Consider the following 19477-nt stretch of genomic DNA (forward strand, 5'->3'; position numbering starts at 1 on the left):
TTTCCTGCTTCTTGGCAGAGGACTAGATAGCCCACGAGGTCTCTTCCAACTGTATGATTCTAGGTGGTAATGTTTTGTGTTTCAGGCACATGCAGGCAGAGGAAATTATAGTGCTACAAATAGAATCAGTGGCGTTTTGGAAAAATTAATAATGTTTGAACAAGAACCTGTAGTATTAGCACAAATTACATTGGAGATTGACAAAGTCACATTGTTTTATATGTGGCCAAGTTTGATTTTTATGTGAGAGAATGAAATGGGTGAAAGAGGAAAAGCATTTTGTTCTAAATTAAGAATTGCTGTTTTACACTAGAGGTTATTAGCGGTATTCAGCCAAATATCTTCATACCATAAATGGGCTCCATATATTCTGCGGCATTTTCTGTTTTCCTCCTCTGAAACTCATCCTGCCATTTAACCTGGCAAGCCATCCCTGGCATCCCAAGGAAATTCAAAAGGTGTTTTTGTTTGTTTGTTTGTTTGTTTGTTTGTTTGTTTGTTTGTTTGTTTGTTTAAACACAACTGAAAAAGATGTAGAGGAGGAAAAAATTTCAATTTCTAGTGTCATCTTGGAACATAGAATTTAAACTCCACCTGGATCCAAAAAAATCCTATTTTAGGAGGAGTCCTCAAGAATGCATCACAACTCCTGAAAGCCCACCAAAAGTTATTACAGCTAATAGTATCTCACCAAGGAATCAGAAGATCCTGCATCCTCCACCTGGACTTCCTTTCTAGATTGCCTCTCAGTTGTTGCTGCCGCACTAGGAGCAAAGACAATAACAGATGAAGCTTGGAAGCCCAGGACTAGCAACAAAGCATTGTGTCTGGCCGGTTGCTGCCTCCCTTCTTATACTATTATTCAGGATGATGGGAGAATTTGTATGCTGGACTGGAGCTCTAAAAAGAAGAAGCAGAGCAACCTACTTTTGTAAAGTCTCACATTCCCTTACTCTTTTTCAAATACAATAGCTCTGTTTAGAAAATCCTGGCCCCAGTGTTGATGACAGTAAAAATGAAGATTCCTGTTAAGAGTTGTTTGTTCATCTTCCTTGGATGGAAGGGACATTTTAAACTGCTCTCAAGCTCATTCTAGATGTTTATGCTGACAATGATATATTATCTAAACAGAGGCCCTCTGGGAATGGGGAGAACTTAGGCAGCAAAATAAGTTGAAATGCAAATGAGTGAATCCATTTTTACCTGAGAACTTCATGAAGATTGTAGACTTTAGAAGCATAATCCTATATCTCTTCTCAAAGTGCCATTCAAAAAACTGCAACTTACTTAGGCGATCCCTCATAGTCTGAGGATGATGATCCTCCAAGTGTAGTGTCCTGGCAAGGGTCCGTATTACTGCTAATAGCACCTCACCAAGGAATCAGAAGATCCTGCATCCTCCACCTGGACTTTCTTTCTAGATTGCCTCTCAGTTGTTACTCCCGCACTAGAAGCAAAGACAATAACAGATCAGGCTTGGAAGCCCAGGACTAGCAGCAAAGCAATAGTAATAACAACTGCAAGTAGACTTTTCTTATCTACCTGATGAGAGTATATAATCTAATCTAAAGTATCTATCTGACGATAGTAATAATAATAAATTTATTTTTGTACCCCGCCTCCATCTCCCCGAAGGGACTCGGGGCAGCTTACATGGGGCCAAGCCCGATCAAGACACTTAAAATGTAACACATTAAAATACATAACAACAGAGTAAAACAAAGTAAAACAACATTGTAAACAATATAAAACAGGCTTCAAAATCAACAGAGTAACTCAATCTAATCTATTTTATGGGACCAGAACAAAGGCTACAGTAAATTCGGAGCCAATGTGTGAACTACATCAACTACCTCTCAGATAAACAGATCAAGATCTAGGCTGTCATTTTCATGCCAGTTTGGGATCAACTGATCAAATGGACAATTTTCAAATGTCCACATAATTTCCAGGAGTTCTATCCAGAATCTTTCTCTAACAACCTATATTTTCATGGAAGGACTATGTATGACTACATTCTGGGTTGATCCCATTGCTATTTCTACACATTATAAATATACTTATAGAATGTAGTTTTTGTTGGTTGGTATTGTATACCACCTTGAAAAAGAAGAATATAAATTCTGCCTGTCTTTGGCTGTTCTTTCTAGTTGTCATTTTGTCCACACAAGCTTCTGGTTATTACTTTTAAGGGGCTTGAATTTCTTGAGATCCACTTTCTACTTTTAGGTCTTTTTGGTTTAAGTACCCATTTTTTTTTTACTATTTAGTTTAATGAGGATCAAAAACAAAGGCCTTTTGAGAATCCCACCACCTTTTCAGAACACCTAGGAAAGTTCACCTGGCACTTTCTTGCCCTCTTTCCATTATCTTATGAAAATAAAAAAAATGCCTTTGTAAAATACTGCTTCTGGAAATTACTAAACAGATCTTGTGATTACTGAATTTTGGAAACAAACATTTCATTGTGAGGCACATATTAGTGGTTTTCTGTATTGCACGTGAACATTTTGAATGTGTTTTTACAGAAACATATTTTGTGAAGAAATTGTTACTGTATGCACTGCGTGTAAGTCGAAACCGGGCTTGTCGGGGGGGGGGGGGGAATTATGGATTGCAATATGACCCATAAATAGATTGAGGGTCATTCTTCAAACAAGAGGAAGTGGCACCACCCCCATTTTCCCACCCAGACATTCAAAATTTTCCCACCCAGACATTCATCTGTGCAGAGATTTGTGGGATCATTACTTCCTTTGGGATGGATTAAGTTGCAACCTTTCACTACTTGACTAAGAAATGGTTCCTTTTTTGATAAGGGTTAAGGTACACAACTTTATGATTATGAGTCCATTTTTAAACTAAAATTTCTAGACATATATATGTATATATGGTATACATTCACTCTGTGTTGTTAGAAAGGACTATATGACTAAAGAGTAAATAATTCACTTCCTCTAGACTGAAGGAGCCCAAGAAGAAGAAGATACTTCAGTACAGGAGGATGACCTTTCCGGCTCTACAAATGAACTCCCAGCAGCTTTTGAATATAGTGATAGTTTTAGCCTAGATATGACAGAGGCTGAAGAAAAGGGGGACAGGCTGCTGGATCAATATGCTCTTGCTAGGTATGTGATCTAGATATTCTTGTATTTTATTTCTTGCTTTCCTTATAAAATAAAAGCAGTTAACCCAAAAAGAAGGGCCCTTGGTGTTTAAAAGTATTTTTAAAGTAATAAATTAGTAACATGTTATTATTTTAAGAATGAATAAAGATAACAAATAATCTGCAAGAAATTGTTTTTAAAATGAAATTTGTCACCATTTGTATTCTAAGTTTTTTGCTGTTCACTTTTCTTCCAGTTTTGGTGAGGGTGACAGGAATGTCTCCCCTCCGCCTTCTCCCTTCTTTTCTGCTATCCTAGCTGCATTTCAACCAACTGCTTGTGACGATGCAGAAGAAGCCTGGCGTAGCCATATCAACCAACTCATGGGTGACTCCGATGGTTCCTGTGCAGTTTATACTTTTCATGTCTTCTCTTCCTTGTTTAAGGTAATTAAATAATTAAAGGAATCACACATCATCTGCATTTTGGTCATACCTTCTGTCTCCTCTGCAGGGGTCACATTTTTGTTCATGTTGCCTAAATGCCCTCTTCCCAGTCCATCAAGTTTTATAAGAAAGGGAAGGGGGGTCTGTACTTGAGAGTAAATTCATATTTTATTAGGTTTTGTGACAGATGGTCAAGCATGCCTACTGAGTCCAAAGCAGGTGTAATCCATTATCTTGGGCTAGAATAGAAGTTGACAGCTGGTTGTGTGTGGGCCACATTAGCCCCTCTGGAGAACAGCACCCACCTTTCTACACCATAATTGTTGTTGTTGTTTATTCGTTCAATCTCTTCCGACTCTTCATGACCTCATGGACCAGCCCATGCCAGAGCTCCCTGTTGGCCTTCACCACTCCCAGCTCCTTCAAGGTCAAGCCAGTCACTTCAAGGATACCATCCATCCATATTGCCCTTGGTTGGCCCTTCTTCCTTTTTCCTTCCATTTCCTCCAGCATCATTGTCTTCTCTAAGCTTTCCTGTCTTCTCATTATGTGGCCAAAGTACTACATCTTTGCCTCTAATATCGTTCCCTCCAGTGAGCAGTCAGGCTTTTCTGAAGTATGGACTGGTTGGATTTTCTTGGAGTCCAAGGCACTCTCAGAATTTTCCTCCAACACCACAGTTCGAAAGTGTCTATCTTCCTTCATTCAGCCTTTCTATGGTCTATCTCTCGCAGCCATAAGTTTGTACGGGGAATACCATTGCTTTAACTATGCGAATCTTCGTTGCCAGTGTGATGTCTCTACTCTTCACTATTTTATTGAGATTGGTCATTGCTCTCCTCCCAAGAAGTAAATGTCTTCTGATTTCCTGGTTGCATTCTGTGTCTGCAGTAATTTTTGCACCTAGAAATACAAAGTCTGTCACTGCCTCCACATTTTCTCCCTCTATTTGCCAGTTATCAATCAGTCTGGTTCCCATATTCTTGATTTTTTTTATTGTTTAACTGCAACCCAGCTTTTGCACTTTCTTCTTTTACCTTGGTTAAAAGGCTCCTCAGCTCTTCCTCACTTTCAGCCATCAAAGTGGTATCATCTGCATATCTAAGGTTGTTAATGTTTCTTCCAGCAATTTTAACTCCAGCCTTGGATTCATCAAGCTCCACACGTTGCATGATAATTATAACTTTTTCTCTCTCCAGGGACTATGGGAACATTTTCATCATGTTTATGGGCTTCCTGGGCCATTTTAGGATAAGAGAAGGTTTTTTTTCCTTAACAATAGGGATAGGTCTGTGTCTTTATTTCAAAAAAAGGCCTCTTATGTGTCTAATTTGGCCCTGGGAAGCCTCCCATGCCCTCTGGAGTGCATTTGAGGGTACACTTAAAAACATCGGAGATGCAAACTTTGAACCTGGTGGGTCCAGCAGGCCTCCAATCATGGTGAGAAAAAAAGTTGATTGCCTTCACCCCTGGGGCCACATGCAGCCCATAGGCTATACTTGGCCAACCTTTGGGGCTACAAAGTTCTCAGGATAATCTCCTGGATAAAGGAAACAAAGGTTCCTTTCCAATATGCCTTATCAAATTTCTATTTGTTCCTTTCACTTTTTATGGAGACACTAGTTCATTAACTGCAAGCATTCCTATAAGCAGTTACATCCAACCATCTTTCTTCCTTTCTTTTCTTTGTAGACTGCTTTATATAAAATATCTAATATAAAATTGTAGGTATTATATCTGTCCTTTCAGTCTACACTCTTCCTGATACTGTCTATCTACTTTCTGAATTTCTTTGTTCAATAGAAAAGGAAATTAAAAAAAAAACTTTTAGTGATATGACCAACATTACTTCCTTTTGCCATTCTGTTCAACAATAAATTCTGGGAGTGACTGGCACATCAGGATAACAGCAACACCGATAACCAATAGAGCAAATTCCCATTATTATTTTCTAGTTGGAGTAGTAAGGCCATTATGAAGTATTTTAAATTAGCAGAAATCTTAAATTCATAGAGTTTCTGCTTTTATATAATTTTAACAGTACACAATAAAGTAATGATATAATTAACAGCAGAAATGTGTTTGGAAAAATCTCTCTTTTGAGGGATCTACCAGTTCTCAAATCTGGAAGAGTCTTGCTGCAAATTAGATTCCAGCTGCAATTCAGTTTGTTGGAAATCTCAAAAGCAGCAGATAACACTCTTGCCAGTGCGCTCTGGCCAAATGGGAAACCATACAGAAGCTTCTCCCATGATTTCCTCTTCTGTAAACTTGGCATCAGAACACTCATTGCATTGTTTGATAGGTCATTTGGCACTGGATAGTAACAAAACAATGCCCAGAATGAGCAGAAAATTCACATGTTGGTTCTTAGGGATGACAAAACAAAATGAGTCAATGCTGCCTGGAAGCTAACAGGAAAAAAACATGGAAGAAATACAAAACAAATATCTTTTAACTACCAAGACAAAGCGTTCCACTTCTCATAGAAACTTAATCCTTATATTAAAACAATAGTGCATTTTGATATCTTTATATAAACCCTTCTACATACAATCCTCACAGGATGCATTTATTTCTCTTTTACATTATATAGAAAGAAGGAATAATAATAAAAATAAAAACAACAACAACTTCGTTTTTATACTCCGCCTCCATCTTCCCAAAGGGGCGGCTTACACATGGGACAAAATGTCCACAAAACATCAAACCAAAACATTCCATTAAAACAAAAACATGATTAAAATAAAACATAGTAAAGCATAACAATCAGATAAAAATACAATTAAGCAAAACATAAGGGTATGAAACAATAGTATTAAGACTCACTCAAACAATGTAAGACAAAAAACCAGAAATACTAAGATGGGCATGATCAGCCTATAAAAAGGACCAGGCATGGGATAGTGCAAAACAGTGTAGCATAAGGTCAAGGGATTGGAAGAAGTGCAGAGAACAAAGAACTATCTGATGAACTAGGGACTGGGCATTTATAAGTAGGGACTAGTCATTCTCAAATGTGTGTTGGAACATCCAAGTTTTCAGATATCTACAAAAGGAGGACAAAGTAGAGAGAAGGGCCTCCCCAGCAGATCTTAGAGCCTGCCACTGTTACGTTTATAAATGTAAAACACAGGTTGTATTTTTAAATGCAGGTTACACAATAATTTCAGCAGCAGATCATTAAGCATAATTTTCCTTTACAGAATATTCAGAAAAGATTCTGCTTTCTAACTTGTGATGCTGCCAGCTACCTTGGTGACAATCTGCGAGGAATAGGCTCAAAGTTTGTGAGCTCATCGCAGATGCTGACAACATGTTCAGAATGCCCTACCCTATTTGTGGATGCTGAAACAGTGAGTATTTTTGTATGACGAGCCATATTGAGATGTCACAGATTTAAAATCATTGTAGTAACAATAAGTTGATTTCATGTTTTCTTTATAGATTTGTCAGATTCTCTGGAAATAGGAGATATTTATAACTTGTATTTATTTCAAATTTATATTAATTATACGTTAAATTTTTAGCTCGTTCTATGATTCCTTTAATAGTTTGGGGGTTGGTAATTAAAATAAGGTTCTGTGGATATATTGGGATTATGTCTTCCATGCAAGGTGAGGTAATGAAATTATAGATGCATAACTCTGTCTTTTGGGAACTAAAACAAACAAAAAAGAAAAATGTACAAGTTCATTGAAGCAATGAAATTATGGATTAACCCCTGTTCAGTTCATCATGAACTAATAAACAGTTTCTGTTTATTAGAACTGCTTGGGATTTCTGAGTTGAATGCTGTCTATACACTGATAACACTTAGTTATACTTTTCCTGTTGTCAGAATTAGGTTGTGCCATGTAGGTGCTGGACTAGTGCCTGATGGGGTTGGATGAAGGCCAGTAAACTAATAATGCATGGTAGTAAGATTGCAGTTCAGTAAGTTGGTGGTTCTTAGCTCTCGGTTAACAACTTTTATTTCTCCTGAAAGAACAAGGAAATAGCTGGATCTATTTCTCTCACTAGAAGTCCAGGTTGACTTCATGACCTAAAGTGTTTGAGACAGCTTCAGCTGATCCACTAGCTTACAGACTTTCTTGGGTAAGGTATAATATGGCTACATCAGCTAATTTAGGGATGTCAGCTTCTTGGAGAAATCATGACAAAAGTTTTATAGTAATCACACTGACAGCAAATATATTTCTAGTCTGAATTCATAGTAATAGTGGTGACATTAAGGTCCTAAACAGCCTGGGACATCAGTGCTTGAAGCAGCTGACTTGGTGAAAGAGATATGTGAAATTTTAACAAAATAAAGTCTTACTGTGTTATGTGGCTGCTGTCCGCCATGTTGAAAAGTTGGATTGAAATATAGCAACTGGAGGTAGGACACAGAGCATATAGAAGCAGCCTTTGGAAGCAGTGGGTTCTTCTGTAGAGTTCAGGAATAGTGTTGAATACTAGTGTTGACTCTCCATATCTAAGGATTCTGCATCCACAGATTCAACCATCTACAACTCGAAAATATTCAAAAAATAAAATTTTAAAAGCAAACTTTGGTTTTGCAACATTTTACTATTGTATTGTATATAATGGGATTTCAGCATCCACTGACTTCTGGTATTCACAGGAGATATCCACAATGGTTCCAGCCCAGCTTACGTGTCTGAACGTATCTCTCCCTATGAACCACCTTGGAGCTTAAGATCAGCTGGGGAGGCCCTGCTCTCGGTCCCACCTTCTTCGCAGGCGCAACTGGCGGGGAAGAGAGACAGGGCTTTCTCACTGGTGGCCCCTCGGATGTGGAACTTCCTCCCTAGGGAAATTAGATTGCCCCCCTCCCTCCTGACCTTCTGGAGAAAAGTAAAAACCTGGCTTTTTGAACAAGCCTTTGGGAATGCAGTGCAATAGTTAAATACGGATTCATATGGAACTGAATTATGGAATGGCTCAGATGACGGTTTTTGGACAACGTGATGAACAGTGAAGATATTGGTTTTTATATGTTTTTAAATGGTTTTTATTGTATGATTTGATAAATCTGTTTAAATGTTAAAATTTATTACTGTATATGGTTATGGCATCGAATGGCTGCTGAGTTGTAAGCCGACTTGAATCACCTTCGGATTCAAGAAAGGTGGGATAGAAATATCGTAAATAAATAAAATAATAAATATCACAGAACCAAACTGCAGAGAATACCAGGGCCCACTGTACTATAAACAGTAACAGGGAGCAGAGATTTGGAACACTTTTGTGTCGCTCAGTGCATTGGTTTCCTCTACTACCTATAGTGGATATTTCGGAAGATTCAGACTGTTATTGCTCTGTATTTTTTGCATTAGCTGTAGATGTTTTGAGGCCAGCAGCTGTCTTTCCCTGTGTTAACAGTGAATTCAGGGGGAAGGTCTGATTGAGACAAAATGAACATTTGGATTACAAACTTGGTTAGTAAGAAACTAGAGACTGTGATTAAGACTGCACTGCCTTCTGTCAAATATTTTACTTCATTCAGCATTAAAATAATTTAAACAATAATTAAACTTGTTGTCACATAAAAGTGATTTTAACTTCATTCAGCATTAAAATAATTTAAACTATAAAATAAAAGTGACTTTATTCAGCATTATAATTTAAACAATAATTAAAGTTATTTCAGCACAAAAGTGATTTGAACCAAATTAATTCAAATGTTTCTGAGTTCCCTAATGAATTCCTCATAAGGGATTCATGTAAATAGATATATAATTAATTCATATCAGAATAAAAAGTATTAATTGCAATTAAAATTTTAAGAGATGTCACAGCTAATGCGGTTCAAGATAGTGCAAAGTCTGTATACGATGAAGGCAGTGAATAGAGACAAGGATGAAGAAATGCAAGACCAAAACCAGACGATGCTTGCCATAGATGCAGGCGAAACGTCAGGAGAAAATGCCTCTAGAACATTACCATATAGCCCGAAAAAAAACCCACAAGAACCTAGTGATTCCAGCCATGAAAGCCTTCGACAAAACCAGACGTTTAGTTTTGAACAAGATGGCTCCAATGAAGTGTAGGGCAATTATCCATTTAGGATTTCCAGAATGAAACCCAGAGCCAGATTTCTCAGAGCAGTAAGAAGAGGAGAACCTGAACTGATTGAGATAACACAAGAAGAACTGGGTGACACTGAAAATGACACCATATCGCATTGGGAAGTTGAGTATGAAGTGCTACCCAATTTCTGCAAGTGCCATTAATGTAAAAGTGGTTGGAAATGCTAGGTTTAGAGCAGGTGAACCGAAGTAACATTATAATTTTTTGGAGAAAACAGATTATCTGGGCCCATTTCAGTCTGATTTCAGCCCAAGGCATAGTATTAAAATGACGCTAGTCACTCAGTTTGACTGACAGCCTATTCCAAGTGAAAAACAAAGAAATTATACCCTGTTGACCTTCCTGGATTTCTCAAAGTATCTTACTGAACCAGCTCCATTAGATCGAAGTAGGAATCACTGTATTGTAGTTCCACTCCAAACTGTGGAACCAGTTTCAGGGAGTTGTGTTGGGGGATTCCTGGTCAACCCCATGACCATTAAACCGCAGGATGCCAAAGAGTTCAATCTCATTTCATATGTGCATCTACCTGAGCTTTCCATATGTTGGTATGTCTGCTGTGATGCCCCATTTATGGAACGCTTTCTCTATGGAGCTCCTGTTGGTGCCAACATTGCTATTGCTGTTTAGGCGCCAAGGGAAAACATGGTTATTCACAAAATCTGTTCACATCGAATTGATTTTATGCAAATCTTTGCATGAACATGGTTTTAATTTGTTTTTAATTATTTTAACTTTTTCATTTTAACTAGTTAACTTTTGAAAACATTATTATTCACTGGTTAAATATGTCTGACTGATAATGCCCTGAGATAATATAAACAGATAAATACAAATAAATAAGCAATGCTCACTACAATGTCTATATTGTATGTTTTCAGCTTCTTTCGTGTGGACTTCTTGAGAAATTAAAATTTAGTGTTTTGGAACTCCAAGAATATTTGGACACATATAACAACAGAAAAGAAGCAACACTTACAGTAAGTATGTGTTCTTTGTTGTGCAGGCAGTCCTTGAATTACAAACATCTGACTTGCAAATGATTCATAGTTAAGAACGGGGGAGAGACAACAGGAAGTGAGAGAAATCTACCCCTTGGAAGAGAAATTCACTCCTGAAAGAGCTATCAGGGGAAAAGGTGTATCTCTACTGAAGTTTCTCAACAGTTCTTGTTTCCATAACAAGCCATTTTTTTCAAAATCCAATTCTCACAGGAACAGAAAGTGAGATGAAATCTTCTGAATAGGGGCACAGACAGCAAAAGAAACACCCCGGGGGTGTTGACCCTTTCCTGTGCTATCCAAAGCGTATATATGTGTGTGTGTGTATGGCTGGAGTTACGCTTGAAAATGTACCTATTCCGACTTACGAATTCAACTTAAGAACAAACTTACAGAACCTATCTTGTTTGTAATATGGAGACTGCCTGTATTTCATCTATATTCATAATAGTGTCAAGGCACTTTTAAGATTTCTAACATGTAAAGGAATTATACAATGTATTATCTTTTTTTTCTAACCAGGTGTGAAATTCTTTATAGTATTAACACACTGAATTATTTTTGTTTTCATAGTGTGTATCACATAAGACAAGAATTAAAATAAATCTACTCTGGAGTTTTGAACACTAAGTAGTAATGGAACCTTGTAGGATTTGTTTCTGAGAAACGTTGCATTAATTCACTTAAATTTTCATTATTTACTCTTTAATCACACCCAATAATTGAGTATATTCATTCATATATTTTAATAAGATGTACACATTCTTGGAAATCGGTATTTTGTGATCCTACTCATCAATGTCTCAAAAACATGATGAAATGTGACTTATTTTCTGAGTGATCCAGATGAGACTTGAAATCATTTTTCTGGTTGTGACTCCAATGTTCTTTTATCCCTTTTTCCTCAAACTAGTGGCTGGCAAACTGCAAGGCAACATTTGCTGGAGGTTCACGAGATGGTGTCATCACTTGTCAACCAGGAGATTCAGAGGAAAAGGTAATAAATGATTTGTTCTGTTGTTTATACACTTAACAAAAATTGTATTATTTTAACTAAAGGAAAGGGTTTCATGCGTTGGTTTCAGACCCTAAATATAATGCATGGAATATCATAGCAAGCATAGTATTTAATATTAAGTACGTGCTATATTTTCCTCATTACTTTCTAATATTTCCAAATAAATGTACCCAAGAAAAGTCTTATCAGCACAGATTTTTAGGACCCAGATAAAGGGCACTTCTCTTCTGCTCTTTAGTAAAAAGTAGGTATTACAAAATTAAAAGTTAGTGCATTGTTTCTCAACCTGTGGGTCCCCAGGTGTTTTGGCCTACAATTCCCAGAAATCCCAGCCAGTTTACCAGCTGTTAGGATTTCTGGGAGCTGAAGGCCAAAACATCTGGGGACCCACAGGTTGAGAACCACTGAGTTAGTGTTAATTTTTAGAAAAATAGTTGACAGATTCAGTCCACCTAGAAGCCCTTTTACTTTGACCTTGATATATGGAGATGTTTTTAGTTACTCCATATAGTGTGTGGGCATTATGAGGAATAGGTTTATTTTATTTTATTTTTTTCGTTATTGTTCTTCATGATTCCTTGAATTTACTGTTCTTTTGGGTTTTGCACCTCTTAAAAGTTTGCCTCTTGCCTTGCTTCCTTGCACCATCTGTTTTTATCCTTTTACACTTATTCTCCTCCTCCTGGTTTTGGCCATCGGCATAACACAGGATGAAGGGAAGGTTTGCATAAACAGCTCTGATGTCTTTGCACTAGACCTCAGATCTTTTCGTCTGCATTTTGGCTTTGTTTACTCTGTACTGAATCAATCATAACAATATTGCTGGGTAAGCTTTCTCTCCCTTGTTTGCTATAAATTTGGGAGGAGGAAGGGTAAAGTCCAGTGATTTTCCTGAAACTGTTGGATTGTAGTTCCCATCATCTTAAGCCAATAATTAGGGAGAATGGGGTCATTCAACAATACCTAAAGAATCACAAATGCCTTAAGCTGCTGAGAGTCTATTAAAAAGCAAATGTGCATTAAAAGCTGATGTTTCTATTTGTTTTAATGATAGATCTGTTGATTGTCAAGTGAACAGGATTTAACTAAAAGGAAGAGTTTTCTGAGAATTTAAAGATTAGCCAATATATTATGCCACAACCCTTTGTAGATTATATGCACTATTCTATTTGTGCCTTTATGTTAATAATGGAAAGAAACAGTTTCAATTCAAAGAGCCTTGCATTTCAATAAAATACGTGCTCATACTGCCAAAGAAGGTGCAGTAGGATTTGCCATTGCAGTGTTGTAAGATGTGGATTCATTTGCTTGAGACATAGAGGCTATTAAAGCTAACGCTGTACCCATTTGATTATATAAAAGCATATACCAGTGGTTCTCAACCTGTGGGTCTCCAAGTGTTTTGGCCTACAACTCCCAGAAATCCCAGCCAGTTTCCCAGCTGTTAGGATTTCTGGGAGTTGAAGACCAAAACATCTGGGGACCCATAGGTTGAGAACCACTGGCGTAGACCCTATCATTTAACAGGTACTGTACCTGTTTCCCTTGAAGGATTCTTATTCCCACACAGCATCCTATCCAGAGGTGAAACTCAATAAGCAAGTCAATTAATGGAAGCTTCCTCCCCTACAACCCCACCCCCCTTGCTTAATATAATTCAGGCTGTGAATTATATTAAGCATTATATTTTTAAAAAACTTACATCACCTAATTACTAGCACTCAAAAACAAACGATTTCACTAGTGACGGGAAAACGTTATCTCTTGGGGCAGGGAAAGTAATTACCAATATAATTTGATACTTGAAAAATAGAGGACACATACTTATTTACTCTCCATTGCATATGCAGTTTCCTGAAAGTAAGTCAGCATGAACTCAGTTGAACTTGTTTTTGACTACACATATGTAGAATAAAATTCGAAGGGTCGTTTTTTGGTCCCTGTCAAACCATGTATTCGTCATTAAACATGACCATTTGGAGCATACTATGCAATTTGACCCACAATATTGGTTTTTCCTGCTTTTTTCCCATGTCAAGAAGGGTTTTCCTGCTTTGTCCTAAATCAATCCTTTTTTATGGATGTTTCCAGCAAAAGTCCAATAGAGCTCACATTTTGGGTCCTGTCTGAAAGGACCCGAAGAGAAGTCCAACGTGCATTCTAAACTTTAGGAGAGCTGACTTCAGGAAATTTAAGGAAATACTGAGTATGATTCCATGGACAGGAATACTAAAAGAGAAGGGAGTTAATGATGGATGGGAGTTGCTTAAAAGTTAGATACTGAAGCACAATTGGAAACAATGGCAGCAAGGAGAAAAAATAAGAGAAGTGTAAAACAACCAGAATGAATGGAAGGTGTCCAGAAGAAGGCAACTAAAATGATCAAAGGTCTGGAGGCCGTGCCCTATGAGGAGCATCTTAAAGAGTATGTTTAGCCCGAAGAAGAGAAGGTTGAGAGGAGACATGATAGCCATGTTTAAATATCTGAAAGGATATCATAAGGAAGAGGGAGCAGGCTTGTTTTCTGCTGTCCTGGAAACTAGGACTTGGAGCAATGGGTTCAAATTACAGGAAAGGGGATTCCACTTGAACATTAGGAAGAACTTCCTGACAGTAAAAGCTATTCAGCAGTGGAACTTCTCTGCCTTGGAGTGTGGTGGAAGCTCCTTCCTCGGAAGCTTTTAAACAGAGGCTGGATGGCCATCTGTCAGGGATACTTTGATTGTATTTTTCCTGCATGGCAGGGGGTTGGACTAGATGGTCCTTGTGGTATCTTTCAATTCTATTATGATATGGTTCTGTGATTTTGTATGCATATATTGCAAACACTGGCAAAGCTTTCCATGGGATTCTGCATTTGATAATACATGTAGTTTGATTCATCCTATCAGACTTAACATTTTGTGAGTGTATTTGTTGCATGCTATCTGCATAAAACTTTGTGCATAACTATAAAAGTAATAAACTCCAGCTGCACCAGAGATTTACAATTAAACATCTTAAAATAATTAAATGACCACCCTTTCCATGTTCAGTGCGACATTATTAATTTGTAATTGTTTAGAAGACAACATCATCTATATTTTAAATCACTGAAAGCTGCATATGACTGAATCCTAATTAGACAAGAGTGGCCACTAAGCCAGACTTAGTACTTAACTGTAATAGAAAGTCACATGGTTTGCATTAAAAGTTTTTTAAAAACCACACTTTTCAGACAAATATTTCCCAAATCAACTCATTTCCTTGAAAAATAAAACTTAGGCCTTCAGGTGAGGAAATACAAGGTACACAAACAAAAGGGAGTGGAAGGAAAAAAGAGACCATCAGTTTGGCAAATTCCAACTAATCCAGTTAGTCATTTTGGCAATCCTAGAACAATTGGCAGCTAAAGCACACTTTTTTGGAGCAAGATGGAAAGAAATAACATTGCCTACAGCATTTGTCATATGAAGGGCTAATCTTGCTCTTGACATGATGTTCTTTTGGTGGGAGGAGCAGACTATCAGAAAACACTTATAGTATGTCTAAAAGGATTTCTTTCCTTGCCCTTCTAGAATACCTCAAAATCTCACTGTAATCACTAGAAAACAAAAACGTGGCTTCTGAAGGCTGATGGTGCTTCATGACAATGACAGGGTACTAAGAAAGTGAAGGGGCACCATTGTTGCTGTTTTGATGTATCTTCAAGTCAATCCCAACTCATGGCAGCCATATTGGACCTAGAGTGTTCTTGGCAAAAAAAATTCAGCAGATGTTTATCATTGCCTTTCTCTTAAGATGAGAAGATTCATTGGTCAAGATCAGTCAGTGGATTTGCCATCGCTGAGCAGGGACTCAAACTCTAGTCTCTCGGAGTTCTTGTTCAGTGTTTAGTCGATACATACTAGTTCTTTAGTCCATAATGTCCAGTAATTCATTTTCATAGGTCCAGATTTATAGCTTGTGCAATGTTTTTCTCACTTCGAAACTCGATCTCAAATCTACATCAAGTGAATGTTTACTTCCATGTAACTGTACTGGACAAAACTCCACAAATGACCTCATTTGTAATTATTTGGTTGATATTGGAAGTACTTTGCTATTTTCCTTCAACCATATTTCAAATCTTCTCTTCCCATTGCTAGGGAATTCATCCTGGGGAAGATCTCCCAGTAGCATTTGTTTCTCTAGTCAGTGGCTGTGTCCAGGGTGTCCTTTTTTGTGCTTTTGCTGTTTCGTATGGATAGGCATAAATAGAGTCCCTGATGCTGGTGATACTTTCACAATTGCCAACATTTCAAAGTACAGTTCTGACTCTTACATTTCTATAAAGATTCAGAGCTGTCACCAGGAGTAAAAAGCATTAACTTCAATGCAACTCTTGGTTTGCTGGATGACCATACACACATTTCCACACCCTCCTCATCTTTCTATTTTAAGGCTTCCAGAGCTGGGCTGGCAAGTTTGGAATCTTTCCTGGAAACCTCTACTATTCCATTTTACAATTTAAGACACTGTCCCAAGTTTTCCATTGGCTTTTTGAGGCCTGATTTTATTCCCTCCTCCTCACTCCCCACGTCATAGGGTCAGATGCTTGCGACATAATATATATATTAGAAATAAACAGAATTTGGCTCAAAAAAGTGTCATCAATTTTGTTTCTCAGATTGGTACAGTAGAATTTCCAATTTAGAATTGTAATTTAATTTGATATTTCACCATACTGTTGTATTGTAGTATGACTCTTTTACACTGCAGATTTCAGTTGTTTTCTATTAACAGTACTGCAGGATAGGAGTTACCTTTACAAACATTTTGTTTTGTACAAGACTCACACCTGGTTTCCTTTCAACAGTAGCAGAGGAAAGATGTAGGTATAATAGTGAAGTAAATTTGTCAGAGGAACCAGTGAGTGCTAGACAAGCTGATATTTCATATCCCTTATGAGTTGTGGAAATCTATTGGGTGACTTTGTGTAAGTCAGTTTATCAGCTTCAGGGGGGCAAGTCTTCTGTGAATAAATAATGCCAAGACTACCTAGTGAGAAGGCCACCTTACACTTGAGTCAACTTGAAGACACAGAACCAAGACAGATCTTGACTATGTTCTGTCAAGACAGTGGTTCTCAACCTGTGGGTCCCCAGGTATTTTGGCCTACAACTCCCAGAAATCCCAGCTGGTTTACCAGCTGTTAGGATTTCTAGGAGTTGAAGGGCAAAACATCTGGGGACCCACAGGTTGAGAACTACTGTGTCAAGATAACAGGCATGTCCTAGTAGACTGAGGAGCAAGTTATCTAGGGTTTGTCAATTGCATTCAAATACGAAGGAACAACACTGTCATTGCTTTCAGTTTAGAGGCACAGAAATATTGATAATTTGATTAATTATATTTATATCAGGGCACACCAACTGTTTCAGAATATTTAGTAACTGTTTGTTTAGGAGGTGCAAAAATATGCAAAAATATGAAATTTCCTATGCATGCAGTGAAGGGAAGAGTCATCTTTATTTATTTATTTGCCCTATGTATACCCCACCTTTCTCTACCTCGAAGGGGACTCAAGGTGGCATACATAGAGGCAATGATTCAATGCCTTAAACACGTACAATTCCAGAATATAATTAATATATATTAAACATTAAAAAATATTACATATTAAAATCATGCCATCCATAATTGTAGTCAAAGCTGTTCCATAGTCATTGCACATATTCCAATTCTGTTATTACACTACACTATTCTCCAAAAGCCTGACCCCACAATCAAGTTTTTACTTTTCTTCTGAAGGCTAGGAGGGAAGGGGCTGACCTTTGACCAGTTTTTAAATGTTAGGATTGCTGATTTGAAGTTTGACCACTATCCTCATTCTCATAATAAGTAAGTAATTAGTGTTGATTGACGTCAGCATCTCTTTAGGATGGAGGGAGGATCATCTTCCCATTGGACACAGCTGGCTACTTCACCAAAGCATCTCGAATCAGGGCCATAGTGGTTGAATGAGATGTAGCATTTCATCTCCTAACACTAACAAAGCTTCCCTATCCACTCATCCCTTCTGTTCAGGTAGGGATTTGGATGTAGTGAGTAATTTCACACTTAGCCCTTACAAGAATCATCTTGTAAGAATAAATTATAGATATTTAATTATATAATTTGCCCTTTTCATTTAAAATTAACTTAGATTGTTTTTCAAAAATAAGTATTTATTTACGGCATTTCTACTCTAGCTTTCTCACCCCAGAGGGGACTCAAGGCAACTTACACTTAAACAACAATTTGATGCCTTCAAAAACAACGTACAATTAAAATAAACATTTAAAATAGAATTCTAAAATACATTGAAACATTTAATTTAGAACACATATAACAATACCTTCACTAGGTTCTTGTGGGTTTTTTCGGGCTATAGAACCATGTTCTAGAGGCATTTCTCCTGACGTTTCGCCTGCATCTATGGCAAGCATCCTCAGAGGTAGAGGTAGAGGATGCTTGCCATAGATGCAGGCGAAACGTCAGGAGAAATGCCTCTAGAACATGGCTCTATAGCCCGAAAAAACCCACAAGAGCTTAGTGATTCCAGCCATGAAAGCCTTCGACAATACAATACCTTCACTGTTAACCACATTATCCAAAGTCATAGTCTGGGCTGTTCCAATAGCCATTGCACATAATTCCATATTTATCTATTGCACAAAATCTTCAAAGACTTGATCAAAAAGCCCTGTTTTCACTTTCTTACAGAAGGTCAGGAAGGAGGGGGCTGATCTAAGTATGATAAAATATCAAGATGTTTCCCAAACTATCATCATGAGGGTCAACTTAATGTACAAGATTGCAATGTCACCAAAAACAGAAAAGCAATAGCTCTCAGAGGGATATGGTAAAAGATTACAAAGGCTGACTGGATTTTGAAATCAATATAGCTTGACGAGAACTATAAATAAACCCAACTACTGGAATGTGCACACACACATATTCCAGTAGTTAGAGATAGCATGCCCATACTTCCAGTGCAATATAGTCTACACTAATATATGCATCTTCTTTACCCCATTTTAAGATTTGCAATATAGACTTTATGATCTTAACATACTTAGCTTCTTTCCCTCCCATTTTACATAGTTGCTTTTTGTAATATTTTGCCTGATGAAGAGGAGTATAGATGAATAAAGCTTGGCGACAGTTTTTTGCATATTTGGTTGATTCCCCACAAACATAATTCCCGATGGGATTTCTGTTATGAACTAGCACAGCTTGCTTCTTCTTAGATGATTACAACGACTGTTTTGGAACCATGATTATTCAAAATTAAGCTTTTGGTGCCATGCATGTTGTGCAGTTGATACCTCCTGAATCACTTGGCAAGTACAGACAAGCCATGCTAATACTGCTGACAGACTAGTAATGATGGCTGTGCTTTTTCCAGTTGCATGCATTACACTGACACTATACTTTCTTTCCTTTCCTTTTTCCTGTGCCATGCTTGCTGTGTAGCAAATGGAATCTCTTGCAGTAAGTTAAAAGTTCTTTCATATTCTTTGTCCATTGAATTATGGACTAATGCACCCTAGTTCACTGTTTTAACTCTTAGCATGTTTCCCCCCTTTTCTCTTTCTTTTTTGCTCTTATTGTTCTCAGTATATGGAGTATGGTAATATGATTATTACGGTTACCATGGTAATGTTTAAATTGCTTTTTGTTTCACAGTTTCTTTAGGCGTCTGGCTGTAGCTTAGTCTATTTATAGAGACTGACCTAATCACATACAATTGTTATATAAATATTATTTGAGCTTGAGTGAGCTTTGTTTTTATGCTCAAGGGAA

At 37.5% G+C, this 19477-nt stretch overlaps 1 protein-coding gene across 6 annotated transcripts in view; it reads left to right on the forward strand.

Annotated features, from left to right (window-relative positions):
* Positions 1–19477, forward strand: part of FRY (FRY microtubule binding protein) — a 279389-nt gene that overhangs the window by 252658 nt on the left and 7254 nt on the right. For 4 of the 6 annotated variants that reach the window (XM_060770859.2, XM_060770853.2, XM_060770855.2 and 1 more), the window contains 6 exons: positions 2962–3128; positions 3364–3553; positions 6760–6909; positions 10531–10629; positions 11564–11647; positions 19148–19165. In XM_060770859.2, coding sequence (XP_060626842.2) covers positions 2962–3128; positions 3364–3553; positions 6760–6909; positions 10531–10629; positions 11564–11647; positions 19148–19165 — 708 coding nt within the window. The remainder of the gene's footprint in view (positions 1–2961; positions 3129–3363; positions 3554–6759; positions 6910–10530; positions 10630–11563; positions 11648–19147; positions 19166–19477) is intronic. The other 2 variants (XM_060770854.2, XM_060770858.2) reach the window with 1 other exon arrangement.

The sequence above is a fragment of the Anolis sagrei genome, chromosome 3, assembly GCF_037176765.1.
Source record: "Anolis sagrei isolate rAnoSag1 chromosome 3, rAnoSag1.mat, whole genome shotgun sequence".
NCBI lineage: Eukaryota > Metazoa > Chordata > Lepidosauria > Squamata > Dactyloidae > Anolis > Anolis sagrei.